This window comes from Nannobrachium achirus, assembly GCF_963921795.1.
Source record: "Nannobrachium achirus genome assembly, chromosome: 17".
NCBI lineage: Eukaryota > Metazoa > Chordata > Actinopteri > Myctophiformes > Myctophidae > Nannobrachium > Nannobrachium achirus.
Window position 1 is genome coordinate 18,610,723 of NC_137824.1, and position 19,652 is coordinate 18,630,374.

A 19,652-nucleotide genomic window follows, 5' to 3' on the forward strand; every position below is an offset into this window, starting at 1 on the left:
TCTCTGAAATCTCTGGAAATCGTTTTTCAAAATTGTTGAAAAGATTGTGTGGGATTTTGTGTGTCTTTTTACTTAATCCATTAAAGGGAAAGACCACCCATTTTCATATTGAACTACCGGTATGTCATTAATATACCTTAGAGGAATTGTGTGGAAATATGTGATGTCATCAAGTTGTACTTTACAATACAAACCCCAATATCAATCCTCCAGTTCTAGGCAACACAGAAGGGGGGAGAACTTTTTTCTATTTCCACACAGCTCCTCTAAGTTATATTAACTCATTCGTAGTTTACGGCCGTAAAGCCAGTTAATTTCTCTATGTCTTTCACTGCCGGCTTCTCCAAGTCCTACCTGTTAACGTGGGCGCTCGTCCAGTTCCCATCGTGCGTGATCGGACACTGCTCGTGTGTTCGCGTATTCCATTCCATCAGCTTCTCAAATCCGTTGAAACTTTTTCAATTGATCAATAACTTCTCCATCTGTAAGCCGCGGAGTAAGCTGGGCCAAAATAGAGGACGGACTTCCGCTTCCGGTTCAGGGACTCCAATGTTAAATTTGTCCGCTCAATAATGTGTCCGTGTAGAAACCGATCACGGAGCATTAGTTCCGGCCTATTTTAGTTGCGCTTCGATAAAAAAATGATTTTTAATTAATTTTTATTACATTTACGGGTTCTACGGGCATGGCAGAGAAGGGGTACAAAGGGGTATTTTGATGGCAGAGTTTTAATGACATAGTTCAATACTGAAAATGGGTGGTCTTCCCCTTTAAGACCTGGAACGCATCTGTGTCCCGTTAAGACTCGAACTTGAAAGATCGTGAACGTTTGTGCAAGGCTTTGAATATTTTGACCCGATTCTATAAATGTCTAAATCCTTCTTCTAAATCAGTGGTTCTCAAACCCTTTCATGTCAATGGATCCTCAAAATCACATGTATTTGGCCACAGGACCCCCCCATCTCAAAATATGTTGTTCCAGGGACCCCCAGAAGCAGAGATTTGAGTTACAAAAGTTTGCTTTGAAAAATATATATTCAAAGATTCACCCTCCAAAAAAATCACGATAAGAAATAAAAAGAAATCACACCCAATGTGAGGTGAGCGGTGGTCGTGCTTGCATAACGTCAACGTGCAATTGGTAATTGGTGATGTAATACAGGCTACACACACGCACATTGCTATGGCAAAACTCTGAGGAAAACACATTGCTATGGCAAAACGCTGAGGAAAAGTGGCTACAGATAGTGGCTACAGATAATTGGTGATGTAATATGATGTAATATGGCTACGCACACACACATATTGCTATGGCAAAACGCTGAAGAAAACACATTGTATGGCAAAACGCTGAGGAAAAGTGGCTACAGACACACGCATAGCCACTCTTAGGAGCGGTTTACCACCGCTCAAAAAAAAAAAAAAAAATCTACAAGCTCGCAGCGCGGTACTCTATGCCGCGCTGTGAGCTTGTAGATCTGCTATTTTTCAATAGCTAAAGTACAATAATAAATGTTTGGGAGTCAGCGGGTGATCTGGAGTGCTCCATAATGATGCGGGTCTCAGCTGTTTGGCCCCCAGACGGTGCACACAGTAAAGACTGTGCTGTGTTTGTTGTGTGATAAGACCTCAAAGACCTCGCGCTCCTATCGGCCCGCTCCCATCTCCAGTTGTTTACATCCACCTGCATGCTACACCATAGAGAACAACCCCAGCCCCGGATGAAAGCCACGGAGCATGTTTGACCCTGTACACCTGCAGTCACCAGGTCTGTCCAAGACACACACACACACGCACACACACACACACACGCTCCTCTCCCTGCGTGTCATGGTGGTACAGTAGGTCCACGACCCAAGCCCCCAGAACCCTGGTGGAGCCCTGAAGCGCAATGGACATGGTGGCCGTTTTGAGGTACTGCAGTTGGGGCCACTAACACATGAACGCGCACTAGGCTTCTTTGTATTGGCGCGCGTTCATACCGGAAGTGCTCGTTCATGAATTGGAGCCCCAGCGCGTCCATGAACACAAACTATGACGCAAAATGCGTCACAGTGGCCCCACTACGTCACGGTTTTACTACCCGGAAGAAGGGGTGAAAACACTTCATGTGCTGGGTGAGCAACTCAACGCAAGTGGACAGGCGGGGATATCAGGTGTCCTCTCTATTCTTCTTATAACTCTATGCCACGACCGCAAAGAACCTGTCAGAAAAAAAATGAATTTCGCCTCTCCTCCTCCTCCTCTTCCTATAGCATTGCCAAGGAAAATTTGGAGGAAAAGACACCAACGTCATTTTCGCTATCTTGCAATTCCAACCGGCAGATTCGCCGCACCGTGGGTGCCAAACTGCAGCCGGAAGTTTGGTAGAATGCACTGGAGTCAGTGGAAGCCTGTGGTTGGTCCCTGACTCACCACCCAGCAGGCTCTATTTGCCTTGTCCTGCCCTGGTTCCGCCTCTTTTATGTTGAATTTGCTAAAACATATTATTTGGAGAAATAAAAACATTTAAAAACATGCTGAGTCACTATACTGCCACTGAGCAGCTCCATTTTACTGAAACCAAATTTGAAATTAGAATTGAACACACAAAATAACAATACGAAGCAACTGAATTAAAATGGTAGTGGATGGAGTGTCCCACCAAATGTCCCACCAAGACACAGCAACCAATGGGTGTGAAGAGGGGCGGGACAACGGGCGGGACTTGACAAAGGGTGAGACCTTTAACTCAGCTCAGGAAAATAAAAGAAGGCATGTCACACATGTTTTGTGTTGTTTTTTGATTTTCGATGAGCGCAGTGTGTCATTTTATAGAAGACGTATCTAAAGAGCACAATGTACCTTTTACCAATTATAGAGGGTTTAAGTGGTACCGGATAATGCAGCTCGACAAATAGAAGGTGAATTGATCCCATTGCATGACGCAGGACGATATCACGATAAATTAAATCTCCACGATACGATTATCATCCCTACGTGAAATCTATACTATAATTTTGCAGGTCAGTCAGTAGGAGGTCAGTCACTCAGTCAGTCAGTAAATGCTTTTCCACTACAAACCACCCACCAACAGGGGGTGGTGACGTGCGGACTGAAGTCTAACACACACCAATCTCACAGTTAGGAATGTTGCAGTGTCTCTCTCTCTCTCTCTCTCTCTCTCTCTCTCTCATATATGTGGTTTGCCTGCATGCACGGGTCACTAATGCACCGGGTGCATTTGATGTGTGTCTTATCTTCCGACGGGTATGGCAAGCGCATACATCCCCATACTTCTATTCACCTAATTTAGCTGTTAAATTATTTGTATCCATCAAAAAATATACACTCCTCCATGGGTTGCTCCTTACATTATGATGCTCCCACATATTCTCACACACGCACCAGTTACAGTTAATTTCTCCATAACCCACACTCTGCACATATATTGGAGCACATATCTTCAAACGGGTAAGGTCTAGTACTTGAATAACTGAGTGGGACCAGACCAAATATGCAGAGGGCATTTCTTTTTTCTTTTTCTTTTTTACAATGGCAGATTGGTCTGTTGTCCAGGCTACCTCCTCCTCCTCCCACCTGCTCATCAGACGACTCCGGATCCTCTTCCGCAGCCGCAGCTTCCTTTTTGTCGCTCTTCTTTCTAAAGATGTCCTCCAACTGAGAAGACAGAGATCAAAGGGAAAAAGGGGTTCAAGGTAGTTGTGGGGCGTGATTGGAAATGACACCCGGGCTCCAGGGAAACCCCGCCCACCGAAGCTTTTGATTGGCTGAAGCGGAGCTAGGGAGCGCTCGATTGTAGTCGCTTGGACAGGGCGTTTATCGTGGGCTGTTTGGCCCCCAGACGGTGCACACGGTAAAGACTCTGCTGTGTTTGTGGTATGATAAGACCTCAAAGACCTCGCGCTCCTATCGGCCCGCTCCCATCTCCAGTTGTTTACATCCACCTGCATGCTACACCATAGAGAACAACCCCAGCCCCGGATGAAAGCCACGGAGCATGTTTGACCCTGTACACCTGCAGTCACCAGGTCTGTCCAAGACACACACACACACACGCGCGCGCGCGCGCTCCTCTCCCTGCGTGTCATGGTCCACGACCCAAGCCTCCAGAACCCTGGTGGAGCCCTGAAGCGCAATGGACATGGTGGCTGTTTTGAGGTACTGCAGTTGGGGCCACTAACACATGAACGCGCACTAGGCTTCTTTGTATTGACGAACGTTCATACCGGATAACCGGAAGTGCTCGTTCATGAATTGGAGTCCCAGCGCGTCCATGAACACAAACTATGACGCAAAATGCGTCACAGTGGCCCCACTACGTCACGGTTTTACTACCCGGAAGAAGGGGTGAAAACGCTTCATGTGCTGGGTGAGCAACTCAATGCAAGTGGACGGGCGGGGATATCAGGTGTCCTCTCTATTCTTCTTATAACTCTATGCCACGACCGCAAAGAACCTGCCAGAAAAAAAAATGAATGTTGCCTCTCCTCCTCCTCCTCTTCCTATAGCATTGCCATGGAAAATTTGGAGGAAAAGACACCAACGTCATTTTCGCTATCTCGCAATTCCAACCGGCAGATTCGCCGCACCACGGGTGCCAAACTGCAGCCGGAAGTTTGGTAGAATGCACTGGAGTCAGTGGAAGCCTGTGGTTGGTCCCTGACTCACCACCCAGCAGGCTCTATTTGCCTTGTCCTGCCCTGGTTCCGCCTCTTTTATGTTGAATTTGCTAAAACATATTATTTGGAGAAATAAAAACATTTAAAAACATGCTGAGTCACTATACTGCCACTGAGCAGCTCCATTTTACTGAAACCAAATTTGAAATTAGAATTGAACACACAAAATAACAATACGAAGCAACTGAATTAAAATGGTAGTGGATGGAGTGTCCCACCAAATGTCCCACCAAGACACAGCAACCAATGGGTGTGAAGAGGGGCGGGACAACGGGCGGGACTTGACAAAGGGTGAGACCTTTAACTCAGCTCAGGAAAATAAAAGAAGGCATGTCACACATGTTTTGTGTTGTTTTTTGATTTTCGATGAGCGCAGTGTGTCATTTTATAGAAGACGTATCTAAAGAGCACAATGTACCTTTTACCAATTATAGAGGGTTTAAGTGGTACCGGATAATGCAGCTCGACAAATAGAAGGTGAATTGATCCCATTGCATGACGCAGGACGATATCACGATAAATTAAATCTCCACGATACGATTATCATCCCTACGTGAAATCTATACTATAATTTTGCAGGTCAGTCAGTAGGAGGTCAGTCACTCAGTCAGTCAGTAAATGCTTTTCCACTACAAACCACCCACCAACAGGGGGTGGTGACGTGCGGACTGAAGTCTAACACACACCAATCTCACAGTTAGGAATGTTGCAGTGTCTCTCTCTCTCTCTCTCTCTCTCTCTCTCTCTCTCATATATGTGGTTTGCCTGCATGCACGGGTCACTAATGCACCGGGTGCATTTGATGTGTGTCTTATCTTCCGACGGGTATGGCAAGCGCATACATCCCCATACTTCTATTCACCTAATTTAGCTGTTAAATTATTTGTATCCATCAAAAAATATACACTCCTCCATGGGTTGCTCCTTACATTATGATGCTCCCACATATTCTCACACACGCACCAGTTACAGTTAATTTCTCCATAACCCACACTCTGCACATATATTGGAGCACATATCTTCAAACGGGTAAGGTCTAGTACTTGAATAACTGAGTGGGACCAGACCAAATATGCAGAGGGCATTTCTTTTTTCTTTTTCTTTTTTACAATGGCAGATTGGTCTGTTGTCCAGGCTACCTCCTCCTCCTCCCACCTGCTCATCAGACGACTCCGGATCCTCTTCCGCAGCCGCAGCTTCCTTTTTGTCGCTCTTCTTTCTAAAGATGTCCTCCAACTGAGAAGACAGAGATCAAAGGGAAAAAGGGGTTCAAGGTAGTTGTGGGGCGTGATTGGAAATGACACCCGGGCTCCAGGGAAACCCCGCCCACCGAAGCTTTTGATTGGCTGAAGCGGAGCTAGGGAGCGCTCGATTGTAGTCGCTTGGACAGGGCGTTTATCGTGGGCTTGCCCAGGCCTTACGGCCTGGGCATAAATATAACGATTGCATTCACCACGGCTTCGTAACTGGCCCGCTCTTCGCGGCCACTCGCGCCTGCGGCGCTCGGGGGCGAAGAGCAGGACCAAGGTCCGCTGGCCTTCGCGCCGCTTGCAGTGTCGTGGACAATCGAGCGGCTCCGCCTGGAGCTCGGGTGTCATTTCCAATAACGCAGTTGTGGGCGATATGGTGATAAATATCGTTGAGACGATAAAATGTCTCCACGATATATATGCCTTTTAAGAGATATCGTATGTATCGTGATACAATGAGGAAGCCTTATAGAAATCCTGTTGAATTGTTAATACAGAGATTCATTGCAGAATTCATTTAAACCTGCATTTTGGTCTAAATCGGTAGTTCTCATACTTTAAAATGTCACGGTCTCTCCTTAGCTCTGACAGTATACAAATGAAACCAAATGGACCTGTAACAACCATAAAAACCAACATGAAAAATAATCTTGATAAGATTGTGTATCGTGATACCGCTTGAACAAATATCGTGATATCGTGTTTTTCCATATCGCCCACCCCTCGTTCAAGGCCAAGTTGCCAATGAGATCAGCCATTTTCAACGTCTCAAGTTGCACTCGAGTTACAACTGTACTTTGACCGATTTTTTCCGCCTGTACCAAAATCTCTCCGCCCCCAAAAATAGCCGATCCACAAGTTCACAATGCATCGCAAACGTGGCGCATTGCGAGCTTGTAGATCTGGCATTTTTTGGGGGCCAGAATATGGACGCTGGGGGTTGAAGTGGTTAAAAGAAGACACCTGCCTTACCAAAAAGAACTCCCGTTTGTCCACCATCTGGTTCCCGTCGTTATCCAGCATGTTGAAGGCGATCTTAAAACCTGCCAGGGGTTCTGAGAAGAAATGGGAACATAAAAAAAGACTAAAACAACAACTATCCATTCATCTTTTTTCATAAATGTATTTTTACATAGGTTTACAAATGAATGGAAAACAAGACTTCCAAAACGTATTCATATTAGGCTTACTGACTTGTTAGAATGCACAGCAGGAAGAGGTACTCCGTGTAGCTGATGATGCCTGAAGACAAGATGGATATCAGGTCAGTCCACAATCACAACACCAGAGGCAGCTCCACTAATCATGTTCAACCCAGTTTTAACACTATAAAAGGCTCTAATTCGTTCTCCAGCTATAACACCAATATGTGGAACGCCCGAGTGTAAATCCCTAGCCTCCTTCAAAATTGGTATGAAAAGTCACCTTCAGGCGGCTGCTACTCGAGACTGGGTACTACAGTTGGAAAGTTACTTTTAATTAAGGCTATAGTCTTAAGTAAAAGTACAATACCATAAATTGCTAAAAGTAAAAAAAAAAATCCTAGGTTCAAGTATAAATGTGTTATAGCAAGCAATCAAAATATATACTTAAAGTATTTCAAGTAAAGGTACTCGTTATACAGAATGTCCATTTCAGAGTCATACAGTATATCGTGTTATTGGACTATAATTGTTGATTATTGACCACCTATTTCAAACTTTCGCTATTCAAAAATCACGTGTTCCTTTGGGAGTCGTTGACATGAAAAAGTTTGAGCCTCCAATGAATAAATCACACCTCCCTCTCCCTCTCCCTCTCTCTCGCTCCATGATAACATCTTTAAAAGGTGCTTTTTTAACTCCCAGGCCGTGTGCTCTTCCCCTCCTCTCTCACAAGAAACAGAGGCTTTAACTAACTCGGGCCCGGTACGTCGTCTCGCACACAAACCCAAACAAATTTAAAGCCTGCAGCCTTCTGATGATACACCTTCTTGTTTGGATAACGCCGCGTAAAACATTCTCAAGTGATCTGTCACCGATCGAGACCGCCTGATTTAGCTTTTGTGTCGGGCTTTGTGTCCCAGACACGCCGCCCCCTTTGTTGTGTGTGTGACAGACAGACACACACGAGAGGGAAAGAGTAACTGTCAGAGGCTCATCTCGACAGACTGAGGAGGGGCCGGCCGCCTAGCTAGCTGCCTGCCTCTCTCTCTCTCTCTCTCTCTCTCTCTCTGAAAGCATTCCCAAGCCTTTGTTTTGCTGCAGAAGATAGAGAATTGAAGCGCAGATAGTTCTGGGTGACTGCACCAGGTGTTATGGGAAAAAAGATTCAGGTATGGGGTTTGCTTCAGGGAGATCTTTTCTTTTCTTTTTTTTTTAAAAGAGGATCCTGAAAGGAATACCCCCTCCTGAATAAACAAAGATAGACTGATCTTTTGCATGCTCTGTTTCCATAATTTTGTTTGTGACGTCTACTGAAGAACGCATCAGACAACAAACATGTTTGTAGATGTGCAGCAGAGCACTGTGCAAGGAGACGACAGTAAAGTAAAGTCTATACAGAGCCTGGACGATATATCGCTTTTTTAGACAATCATATCGCTCATTGTTAGATTTTTCTGATGATATCGGTAACAGCAATTATGCAGACAATGTTGCCTGATTAAAAGTTCAGAAATAGCAGTCTACAAGCTAACAAAGTGTCACATCGAAACACTGTGAGCTTATTAGATTGGTTTTGAACATTTTTGAATTGGGTGAAATAAAGTATCATTTATTCAATATTAACTTTTTTGCTTCTTTATTTCATAATTAACTAGTTCACAGCCAAATCGCCTTCCATCGCCATTTTGAGGAGGGTGAGGCAGTCAGATCGCCAAACGTCGCCTTGGGGATCATTTTCTGATCATTTTGGTATTTTTTTGACATTTTTTGAGCTATAAATGACCTTTCTAGCTTAATTTTAGTCTAAAGTTACATATTCGAAGGAAGTGACATCATCGATGACGTAACCCGGAAGTCGTTCGGCCATAACATAGAATGGGCCTTTTTACAGCATTGAATGTTGACGTTTTTCTTATCAAACTTTACCATATGTAGACCGATTTTCATTCGGAAAAAAATGGCTGGACTGACAGATTGGTCACTCAAGAGCAAAAACAAGTGTAAATGGCGTGCGCACGACGTTCGGATCGTGTTTTATAGCTCCCGTTCGGCGGACCGGGAGACATAATGGCCGCCAATGGGCGCCGCCATTATGGGTCTACTGCTGTCCACTCGCTAGTCCAGACTCTAGGAGATTATCGTTGGGCACACTCTAGTGGATAGTACTAGTACTACATTCTACAACAATATGATCCCTGTTGGGTTAGATTAAAGCTAACTTGGAAATTAATAAAATTCCTGGCAGTATAGGCGCACAAGCCTATTGTAAATGGCTGGGAGAGAGTTAAAGCAAAAGTGTTTTTCAAATTAATTTCAAGATTTAGTACCTTTCAGCTTTTCTGTTTTTTAACAAAATATGTGTAAAATATAGATAATCGGTGGTCTCCAAAATCAGGACGAGTATCGTCGGACCCAAAACCCCCGGCATCGCCGTGGCATCTGCATGCTGCACATCACAGTGATGCACCGGCAGCAGCTGGCACCCAAACGTGAAATAAATCCACATCAGAGATGTACAAGCGCTGCGGTGCGGCCACATAAGTGGAAAAGATAATCTAGAAATCAGCCGTGACGAGACGCAACAATCGGCTCATCTCTGTTTGACACGAACAAGCCTGACAGTGACAACACGTGTCTCGAGCTTCAAAGACCTTTTCTTTTTTTCCCCCCTAAAGCTCAAATGGAGTTGAGGAGGAGAGGAGAGGAGAGGGGAGGGGAGGGGGGGAGAAAAAAATAACTTTTAAGATTCTAACCATGTCTCATCTTCTCTATACCACACACCTTCACTGTGGGAGAGAAAAGCCCCCACCCGGCCCTCCACCACCATCACCACCACCAGCCCAAGTAGATGTTATTTAGACAATACAATGGATTCCTCAGAAACACTTCATACAGAGTGGGGACTGCCTGACGGACCCGGAGATGTAATCCAACGCCGTTCTTAAAGCTTCATAATGTCCGTGGCGTTCGAGGGGGGGGGGGGGATGGGGGGGGGGGGGGGCTGGCCGGTGGTTGGGACATGCCTCGACACAACAAGGTTCAAACGGCTCCTTCATTCTCTTAAAGCCCAGCTTTGTTCACAGATCAATCCAAGTCCTCCTTTTTTTCCCCCCCTCAACAAAGCCGCGACGTTTAGCAGCCAAGGATTAAAAGCACCTCCCCACATCCCAGTGGTTGGCACTTAGTTAAAGCAACACTGAGAGAGAGAGAGAGAGAGAGAGAGAGAGAGAGGATGCACCACCTGTCTCATCTGACACACACACACACACACACACACACACACACACACACACACACACACACACACACACACACACACACACACACACACACACACACACACACACATACACACACACAAACACACACACACTCTCTCTCTCTCTCTCTCTCTATCTGCTATACTATCTAGTATCTACAGCAGTGGTTCCCAAACTTTTCAGCCCGTGACCCAAAGGGCAATTTGACGAAGACGTTTGCCCAGGACCCAATAACTAGTGAAAACAGACGATCTACAAGCTCACAACATGTCGCTTCGCACCGCGTTGTGAGCTTGTAGATAGGCTATTTTCACTACTTCTTAAACATTTGTTTTATAATGTTTGGAATGTCTTAGATTTGTACTTTATTTATTAATGAAATTACTTCGATCATTGCATTTTATTTTCATTCATGAAAATTGTGAGCTTGTAGAAATCATCTATTTTCTATGTTTGAAATAGGGCTTTTAAAGGTTTAATTCCGAATGCATTTTTAAGAGAGAGACCAAATTTCACTTTTGTGATTCGAGCTGCTAGAGCAGTGCTGTGTCCAGTGTGATCCAGTCTAGCTCGCTATGAGCTCACGTTAAGACTAGAGCTTCACCAACAATCAGCGAACCCATCAACTCCTGCGCATCGATTTATTACTGGAGCCTGCCAGTCGCAATGTGGGACAGAGTCTCAATTTGTGGGACGCCTGAAAATGTCATGGAAAAGTGGGACTGTCCCACACAAAGGGGGACATCTGGTCACCCCCTGGTCATCAGGGGCTCTGAACCTCCAAGCTCCAGACCTCCAAGCTCACAACCCGTTGTGAGCTTGGAGGTCTGCTATTCTCGGTATTTGATGATACCACTAAACTAAGCATAATCAAGTGAAACTGGAGATGTGGCGTAACGGCATGGATTTCTACACAGAGAGGGCGGTTTTGTATACATAAGATGCTGCATTCAAGTTCAGGAGAGTTTGGACAAGGCAATTCTCTTGAATGCTGTCTTCAGGTATGGCATGGAAAGGGGCATTTGCGTTTCTTTCACCTTAGTGAAAACTGCATTCATGGAGGGCACTTTTTACAGACGGGTAATGTTAGTATTGATGTCTGCAGTATGTGTGCAAGTGCCTGTTCTGGATTATATATAAAAAACACTGCACGGATCCATGGACACGGTCTGAACAAGGACCATAAAAGCTTGAAAAACAATAGTTTAACAAGGAGCCAAAAAAAGAGAGAGAAAGTGAAATAAAAGCCTTAAAAGGATACGATTTCTTAGGTAATGTGATTTATGTGTGCAGCTGCGTTACGTGGCGGCGCGTGTCAATAGATACAGTCACGGATAGATTACCGTACCTCGCTCACGAAGGTTTCTGAACATGTTGGACGATCCTTTCCAAACAGGTGGGGTGTCCGCCAGCATCTTCTCCAGTTCCTACAGCAGGTGGAGATAAGAAAACACCTTTAAAAAGATCTACTCCGGCTGTTGTGTTACACCCAAGACAGTTTTTAACTCGTTTACTGCAACGAAAAAACTGCGACTTTCGCGCTGCCTGCCACGATTTTCTTACCTTTTAACGTGGGCAGTTTGAAGTTCAATGGGTTTATATAGGAAGGTGGCGTGTCAAATATACGAATGAATGACAACTATCTAAATGTTGAATCAAGCAACGTTTCAAAGTGAAATACGCCTTTAACTACTATAGCGTTCCTATTCTGGGGGCCTTATTCTGGTGTAGTAAATTACACATGATGACCATCTTCTCCTAAAGTTCAACAGTGATGAAACTCATTAGACGTAGACTTTTTAAGTGCTTTCATATGATGAGCACAGGAGAGACAGCTGTGCCGTGCAACAAAAGAAACGCACCTTTCTTGTGAGGCTCTTCCATGATGACCTGCTGCCTGCAAATAAGAAGTGACAACCAATTAGTGCAGTCTAACCACTTGAACCCCATGTCGGGCGTATCTCAGAGTTTCAAATTTGTATGTTTTTTCGTAAAGTAAAGCCCTGCTTCATCATACAAGGCTGTCGCACAAGACGAGTGAAAATAGCCGATCTACAAGCAGTGCTTGTAGATCGGCTATGTTCACTACATTAAATATTTTCACTACTTTACATTTCTAAAAATGATAAATGCAAAATGAACGTTTTTTTGGGACATACAAGTTTTCCACACGACAACGACAATATTCTGGGGGAAACGATAGAAAAAATATAAAACTTCGAGCTCACTTGTAGGTTGTAGTTTTTACGTTTTTAAATGTGGTTAATGCTGCGTGCATGTGTGTGTGAGCTCACTCACGCACACACAGACGCGCACGCGCACACACACACACACACACACACACACACACACACACACACACACACACACACACACACACACACACACACACACACACACACACACACACACACACACACACACACACACACACACTCGCAGCATCAACAACATGAGGTGTGTAATTGCAGCACTGAGACATTCCAGTGATCTATAAAAGCTGATAAGAGCCACCTGGCCGGGTCAATGACACCACGACCACCCTGATAACTATGACTGTTACGCTCTACTGACACTGGAAATGATGGATAACTATGGCTGATAACTATGGCTGTTACTCTCTCTACGGACACTGGAAATGACTGGAGATGACTCTGGGCGTCGACAGAACGTGAATGAATACAGCAGCTTTACTTCGGTCAGGAACACACGCTCACGTCGAAGTGGATTTAACCATTTTATTGCAACATTTAATGGAATTACAGTACATGGAATACAGGGGCTGGGGTCGCAAAATGATTTGCCTCAAAATGGTGTTGTGGTATGAAGATGCTTGAGAACCCCTGGTCTAGAGCAGGGGTCTTCAACAGGGGGTCCGGGACCCCCAGAGTTACTACAGGGGGTCCTCCAAATCTTTGTTTGATACAAAGCTTTTTTTCTCCTTGTTTATATCAACCACTTGAACCCTAACGTCCATATTCGGAGAACTTTAGCCAAAAATAGCCGATCTACAAGCTCACAGCGCCTTGCAGCGCGAGGCGTTGTGAGCTTGTAGATCAGCTATTTTTGGCAAAGAGGATTTGTAGAGGGGAAAAGGAGCAGACCAAGCACAGTGTGAAAGGTCCAGTTTATTAACTATTGATGGTTCAAGTGGTTAAATATCTGAAAACACAAATTGACATGAATCCAAAATACACTGATGATTATGCTGTCAAACAATGAAACCAAATGGAATCTATGAAGAGGTTGTGGGGGTCCCTGCTTCATCCCTCTCTTAACTAAGGGGCCCTTGGCCTGAAAACGTTGAAGACCCCTGGTCTAGAGGGTTCAAGTGAAACTAAATGTTGTCTAAATCCTGATAGTAATCATTGCTGCTACAGTGTGTTTGTTCAGTAACAGGGGTCTCCCCATCGGGAGCGTGTCATCATTTCGACATAGCATCTGTTATAAATTATAAATCATGCTTAAATCACACAAGTGTGTATCGCTATTGTTTTGTTTGTATCCTTTTAGTGATGTCTATATGTGCCCTTTTTTAATGTTACTTGTTTTTTGTATGGGATGGCCCTCCCAAATACACATATAAATTTGATCAATTAAAAAAGTAATCAACAGAATAGTCACTAAAAATAATCCACATAAATCTATACAAATAAAAATGTCATCATTTAAAATAAAATAACGGATAGCTGCATGACCTATCCATGAGCATTTAGTTCACCGAGTCACCAGACATGAAACCACAACATGGCCATGTTCAAGGCCTTCCCAAACGTCAACAAATCTCCCTTTTTTACAACCACAGCAATAACCATAAAAACGCCACCACGGGTGCTATTTCCCCACACGCTCGCTCGCGTCAGAAACCAGCGCATGCTATTCTTCACGTTCCCGTCACACACATGCCGGCGTGCGTCTAAAAAAACTATCAACAGGTCACAGGATATCAATTATAACAAGCCAACTGTAAACACACATATTGATATCTGCGAGTCAAAAGGACGAACGGCACATTTCCACGTCTTGTTTGGGGTGTGCGGGCCGCATCGCTGCGGGCCGCATCGCTGGCTGTGAGCAGGGGTGTCACACCAAATTCTGGGCCCTGGGTACAAGGATTCAGTCACATTTTTTGCTTTAACTATTGAGAAATAGCAGATATACAATCTCACAGCGCAGCACCGAGTTCCACGCTGCCAGCTTGTAGATCTGCTATTTTTGAAAAAATCGTGAAAATGTGTGCGGAGTCTGAATATTTCAAATCCTTCGAAGGTTTTTTTTTGAAGAACCTATGTTTCTATGTTAGTGGTGCTCAAATATTTTCATGTGAAGGACCCCCAAAAATATATGTATTTGGCGACGGACCCCATCTCAAAATATTTAGTTCCAGTGACCACCCGGAAGCAAAATTTGAGTTACAAATGTTCGCTTAAAAAATACATGTATTCAAAGATTTGCACACACACACACACGACTTTTTCAAAAATAGCAGATCTACAAGCTTGCAGCGCGACACTTGGTGCCGCGCTGTGAGCTTGTATATCTGCTATTTTTAAATAGCTAAAGCATAAAATAATTAAGGCCCCTCCCTCCACCTTGGGCCCTAGTAACTCAGTCCAACGTCCCCCCCCCTTGTGACGCCCCTGCTGTGAGGCTGGTTGCCACATAAATGAGCCATAAAGGAGAGTCTGCTGCTAAAGATGTGTATCTTTATGCAGGTGTTATGACTGTATAGCAGCCACGCGGCGGAAAGTAACCCAGTACATTTACTCTGGCATTGTAGTACTGTTGTGAGGGGTTACATTTTACTTTACTCGATTTTGTTTGGGGTTTTTCAATGCTTAAAAGTACTCCACTACATCTCAGAGGCAAATGTATGTTGCATTTCTTACTCCACTACAATTATAGCATTAGTTACTACTACAGTTGTTACTTTGCAGATTTAAACACACATTAAGATTAACGACTTAAGATCTATTTTATACTTGGGCTATTTTCAAAAAGGTTTTAAAGAATATGAAACATTTTTGTATTTATTTATTTTTTACTTTTAGTACTGTACGTGTATTTTGATGCCAATACTTTTGCACTTTTACTCAAGTCAAATCTTGAATACAAGATTGTTTTTATATTGTGGTATTGATATTTCTTTACTTAAGTAAAGGAAGATCTGAGTACTGATGACATCTGGTCCTGTGTCACTTCACAGGTCCTCTACACAAAAAGCAAGACTCCCTTAACTGTCTTCCCTCATCTGTGTGACATTCGTGGTCAAACAAGTTTCGGACACTAAAATCTACTACAGACCTTTCCCAGCACCGGACCCTCGTGAGATCTCAACCTGTGGATTGGGACCCCCAGGAGGGTCCTTAAGTGCAACATTGTTTTCTCTCTCAACAGTAAACAAACCAATATAAAGTTTAAGTGTATAGAGGGTATCTGCACATTTCTAAAGTAACAATTTAAGGACTTTTTAATACCTCTAAAATGTCAAATTAAACATTGGCCAATGTACCATATTGTCGTTATCCAAAAGCTTTCGTTTTGTATGTATAATTAAAACAAAGATTCAAAATAGTGAAAATAGCCAATCTACAAGCACACAACGCCTCGCATCACGTTGTGATCTGCTGTTTTCACTACTTTTGTACAACAGGCTACTTTAGTGACAGACACTCACCCTTGGGTTGGGCCATGGTGACAGACTCGATGAAGTTGAGCGGGGTCATGTAGAGCTGCCCCTCCAGCTCCACCGAGCTGAACCGATAGAACCTCCTCTCATGAGCCGACCTGTGGGTCTCCCCATCCTCATCCACAACCTGGAATCACAGACACACACACACACGCACGCACACAGACACACACACATGCACACACACACACAGACGCACAGGCACAGAATCAGCTTTATTCGTAACATCGCAGGTTTACAGGTGTAAAGATGCATAAATACTAGTAAGGCGCCTCAGAACGACATGCGACCTTGCGCCAATTCTTGGCCATCTGGTCAGTGATGTATATCGGACCAGTTACCCATATATGGAGACCCCTGCATGATAGTCAACAATGTGATGTCAGAACAAGGCCATAATATGGGTATTATCAAATATGGGCATTCCCAGATATGCCCCTGATAGTGATGACATCTCCCTATATGGCCATAAAACGGACAAGGACGTAATTAATTTGCAAGTGTGACTCGTGATGACATCAGCAATCTCCATACTGTATATGGGCATAAAAGGGACATCAAGCCTGAGTGTGATGTCAGAGCGGCAAACCCATTCTGTTGAGTGGTTCCCCTGACATCACAGTGACATCACAGTGACATCAGAGCAACAAACCCATAGAACCACAGACAAACCCATAGAACCACAGACAAACCTATAAAACCACAGACAAACCCATAGAACCACAGTGTCAGGCGTGACAGACATACGTGGACAAGATGTGCCGGTTTTCATAGTTTACTTGCAATAATATAAATATTTTGGTAACACTTTCTATGAAGCCCACAATGCATTATAGATGTGGTCTTCATAAGTATTCAAGAGCATCCATAGAACACTTGGAATTAAGTCATTATAATTCATTATAAGTGTCATTATAATGTTTTATGTTGATATAGTGCATCATAAAGCATTATGTGTGTTCATGAGTGTAGTTATGAAGCACTTATAATGCATTTTATTATAATTGTGGGCTTTATAGAAAATGTTACCAATATTTTTTTCTATGCACGCACCAATAGGCTCCATCATTTTGCAGTAGTATTCCGTGAGAAGATGTGAGAAGTGTGTGCCACATACACACATACTCACATGCACAGTATGAACCACCGCGTTCACACACTTTATGAAACGTTGCAAAAACATTTCAGGAGCGATAATACACCCTGAAAGATGGACTCTCCACTTTTCATAAAACCCCCAAAGTAGGGCTTTTTCTCTTGTCACGAAAAGCCTCCATCACATCACATCACATCGCATCGCATGGAGCCCAACAAAGAGGCCTGCAGTGCTTTGGGGGTAATGGGTAAATGGGACTGGCCGCGTGTTATGTCAGATAATGTCCCTACAAATGTCCAGACCCAGGAGTAGATCTGAAGGCTGGACGGGTGAAGACAGACTCCGTCTCTCCGTCAGGTGGCGGGATGCCAGCCAGCTCAACCGGGCATGGATAGCAAACGCCCAGGGAATGTGTGCCCCCCTCTTGCTTAACCATTAAGCCCCTCTAATGCCCCCCGCCCCCATTACCCCCCCACCACCACCACCCCCCGTTGCCTCTCCTCAAATGTCAGTCCCTCGGCCAAGTGCCCGCGCGTCGAGTTTCCCGTTTATGTCCATGGATTCCTGCATGACTGCGTCTCCTCTAGCCACCAGTCGAGGATTTCTACAGAGAGAGGGCAATTCCATGTAATATAGTGGTTCCAAAACCTTTCTCAAGTCAAGGACTCCCAAGTTGATATGTATGTGGCTGCGGATCCCCCGGGCCGGAAAGGCTGTTGTTACCACAGGGACCCCCATGAACTATATTTTCGTCTAATGTCAGTTCAGCTCAATCGTTTATTTACATCCTTCGTTTTATTTAATTTGCTGTCAAATCAATCAATGCTGCCCAATGTTCATTGTCCAATCAATGAACACTTGGCAGCATTCCTGGTAGTTTACATTTCTAGCATCCAATATTCCAAATACTTTCCCACATAGATCTACAAGTTCACAACATGTTGGAAAGCGAAGTATCGTGAACCTGTTGTAGATAGTCTAACTGCTCTCAGCAGTCTGCATATCGTCACTGTCAGGCAGAAACCTTGCATCTCCTTTCGTAAAGTAATGACCTGCTTCATCTTATCAAGACTGTGCCACAAAACTAGTGAAAATAGCTGATCTACAAGCATACAACGGTGTGCGTGTAGATCTGCTATTTTTTTATTGTCACTATTTTAAATCGTTTTTAAAATGATGAATACAAAATGAACCGTTTTGGACATACAAGGTTTCCCCTCGACAACGATGATATACAAGTTAGGATGGTTAAATGTATTAATATCACCCACTGCTCCTGATAGTTAGGATGGGTAAATGCAGAGGACAAATTTCATGTATACTGTAGTGACAAAAGAAAGGAGTGGGGACTAAATTATTATTACTTCTATAAATCCATTCATAGATGATAAAAACAGTAGTATGCCCAAATTACTGTTGACATATTTGTACTGTACATGATAGGTTTATGTATGCATATATTTATATCCATTAGTAGTTAAAGGTCAATCCAAGTACATATGGCCAGGCCAGACTGTGTCTTCTGTTTTTATATGTTTTATATTATGATTTTACTTATTGATAGTTTTCTGCTATGACATTTGCATTATTTCTATGGGATCAATAAAGGTCTGTCTGTCTGTCTGTCTTGTTATTTCTGGAGGTCATATATTCCCCCTCTTGGTTTGTGCACCAGCACAACTATCGCTTGACAAGCATCCGTCACGTGGTACACCCGTCGTTTCCCCCCTTTTCAGCACCAGAGGTCGTGGACAGCTCCCAACCCATAACACAACAACCACGTGTGTATCAAACGGTGGAACCTATATAATCAATACACAAATAAATGTTCATTATAGCCTAGAGTATAGTCAAAATATCGTATTACTTTATTGTATTATAATTAATGCGTCGCCTTATTGCACTAATTCCAGCTCCATTGGCTCCCCCCCCCTCCATTATCACGTTGTCAGCGAAAATGTCGTAGGCCTACACTCCAGTGGTTCTCAAAGTGCATTCCTTCCAGGGACTCTGTGCCGTCTGTGTGGGGTCCTTTAGGGGGTCTCTATTGACCCATACAAGTCTGTAACTCTGACAGCGTTACAAATGGAACCAAATCATTTGGTTCCATTTGTACACAGTCAGAGTTAACGGGAGACCTTGACATATTATATAAACACTGCTATACTTTACCTTACTGGTCGCAGCAGCAGCAGCAGAAACTGATGGCAAAGGCAGATGCTGTGGAAGAAGCCGAGGAGCCTCAACAACACGCTTCAATCCGGCACATGACTGAAGATGGTGATGATAATAATAATAGTAGGCTGCTGAACCGCACGCCCCAGCAGCAGCCACCGCTTTCCACCTCCTCGATATTGTTGTCTTATTATTATTCGACGCTGATCGCAGCCGTTTCCCCAATAACGTCTGTGGGATGATATTGTTGCTGTTGTTAAACGTGGACAGCAGCCACCGGCGCAGCGCCGCCGACACGGCAGACATGCTTGTTGTTTACTGTAATGGTGTTGTGTGTGTGTTCAAGTTACAGCTG

At 44.0% G+C, this 19,652-nt stretch overlaps 1 protein-coding gene and 1 long non-coding RNA gene across 2 annotated transcripts in view; both read right to left on the reverse strand.

Annotated features, from left to right (window-relative positions):
* The window catches only part of LOC308301613, a 418,458-nt gene that overhangs the window by 228,217 nt on the left and 170,589 nt on the right, over positions 1-19,652 (reverse strand). The window lies entirely within an intron of this gene.
* Positions 1-19,652, reverse strand: part of micu3b (mitochondrial calcium uptake family, member 3b) — a gene marked incomplete at both ends in the record, with an annotated part of 37,273 nt that overhangs the window by 17,565 nt on the left and 56 nt on the right. Inside the window, 6 exons of the mRNA XM_080746044.1 lie at positions 3,580-3,660; positions 6,905-6,987; positions 7,127-7,174; positions 11,686-11,764; positions 12,200-12,227; positions 16,011-16,153. Coding sequence (XP_080602170.1) covers positions 3,580-3,660; positions 6,905-6,987; positions 7,127-7,174; positions 11,686-11,764; positions 12,200-12,227; positions 16,011-16,153 — 462 coding nt within the window. The remainder of the gene's footprint in view (positions 1-3,579; positions 3,661-6,904; positions 6,988-7,126; positions 7,175-11,685; positions 11,765-12,199; positions 12,228-16,010; positions 16,154-19,652) is intronic.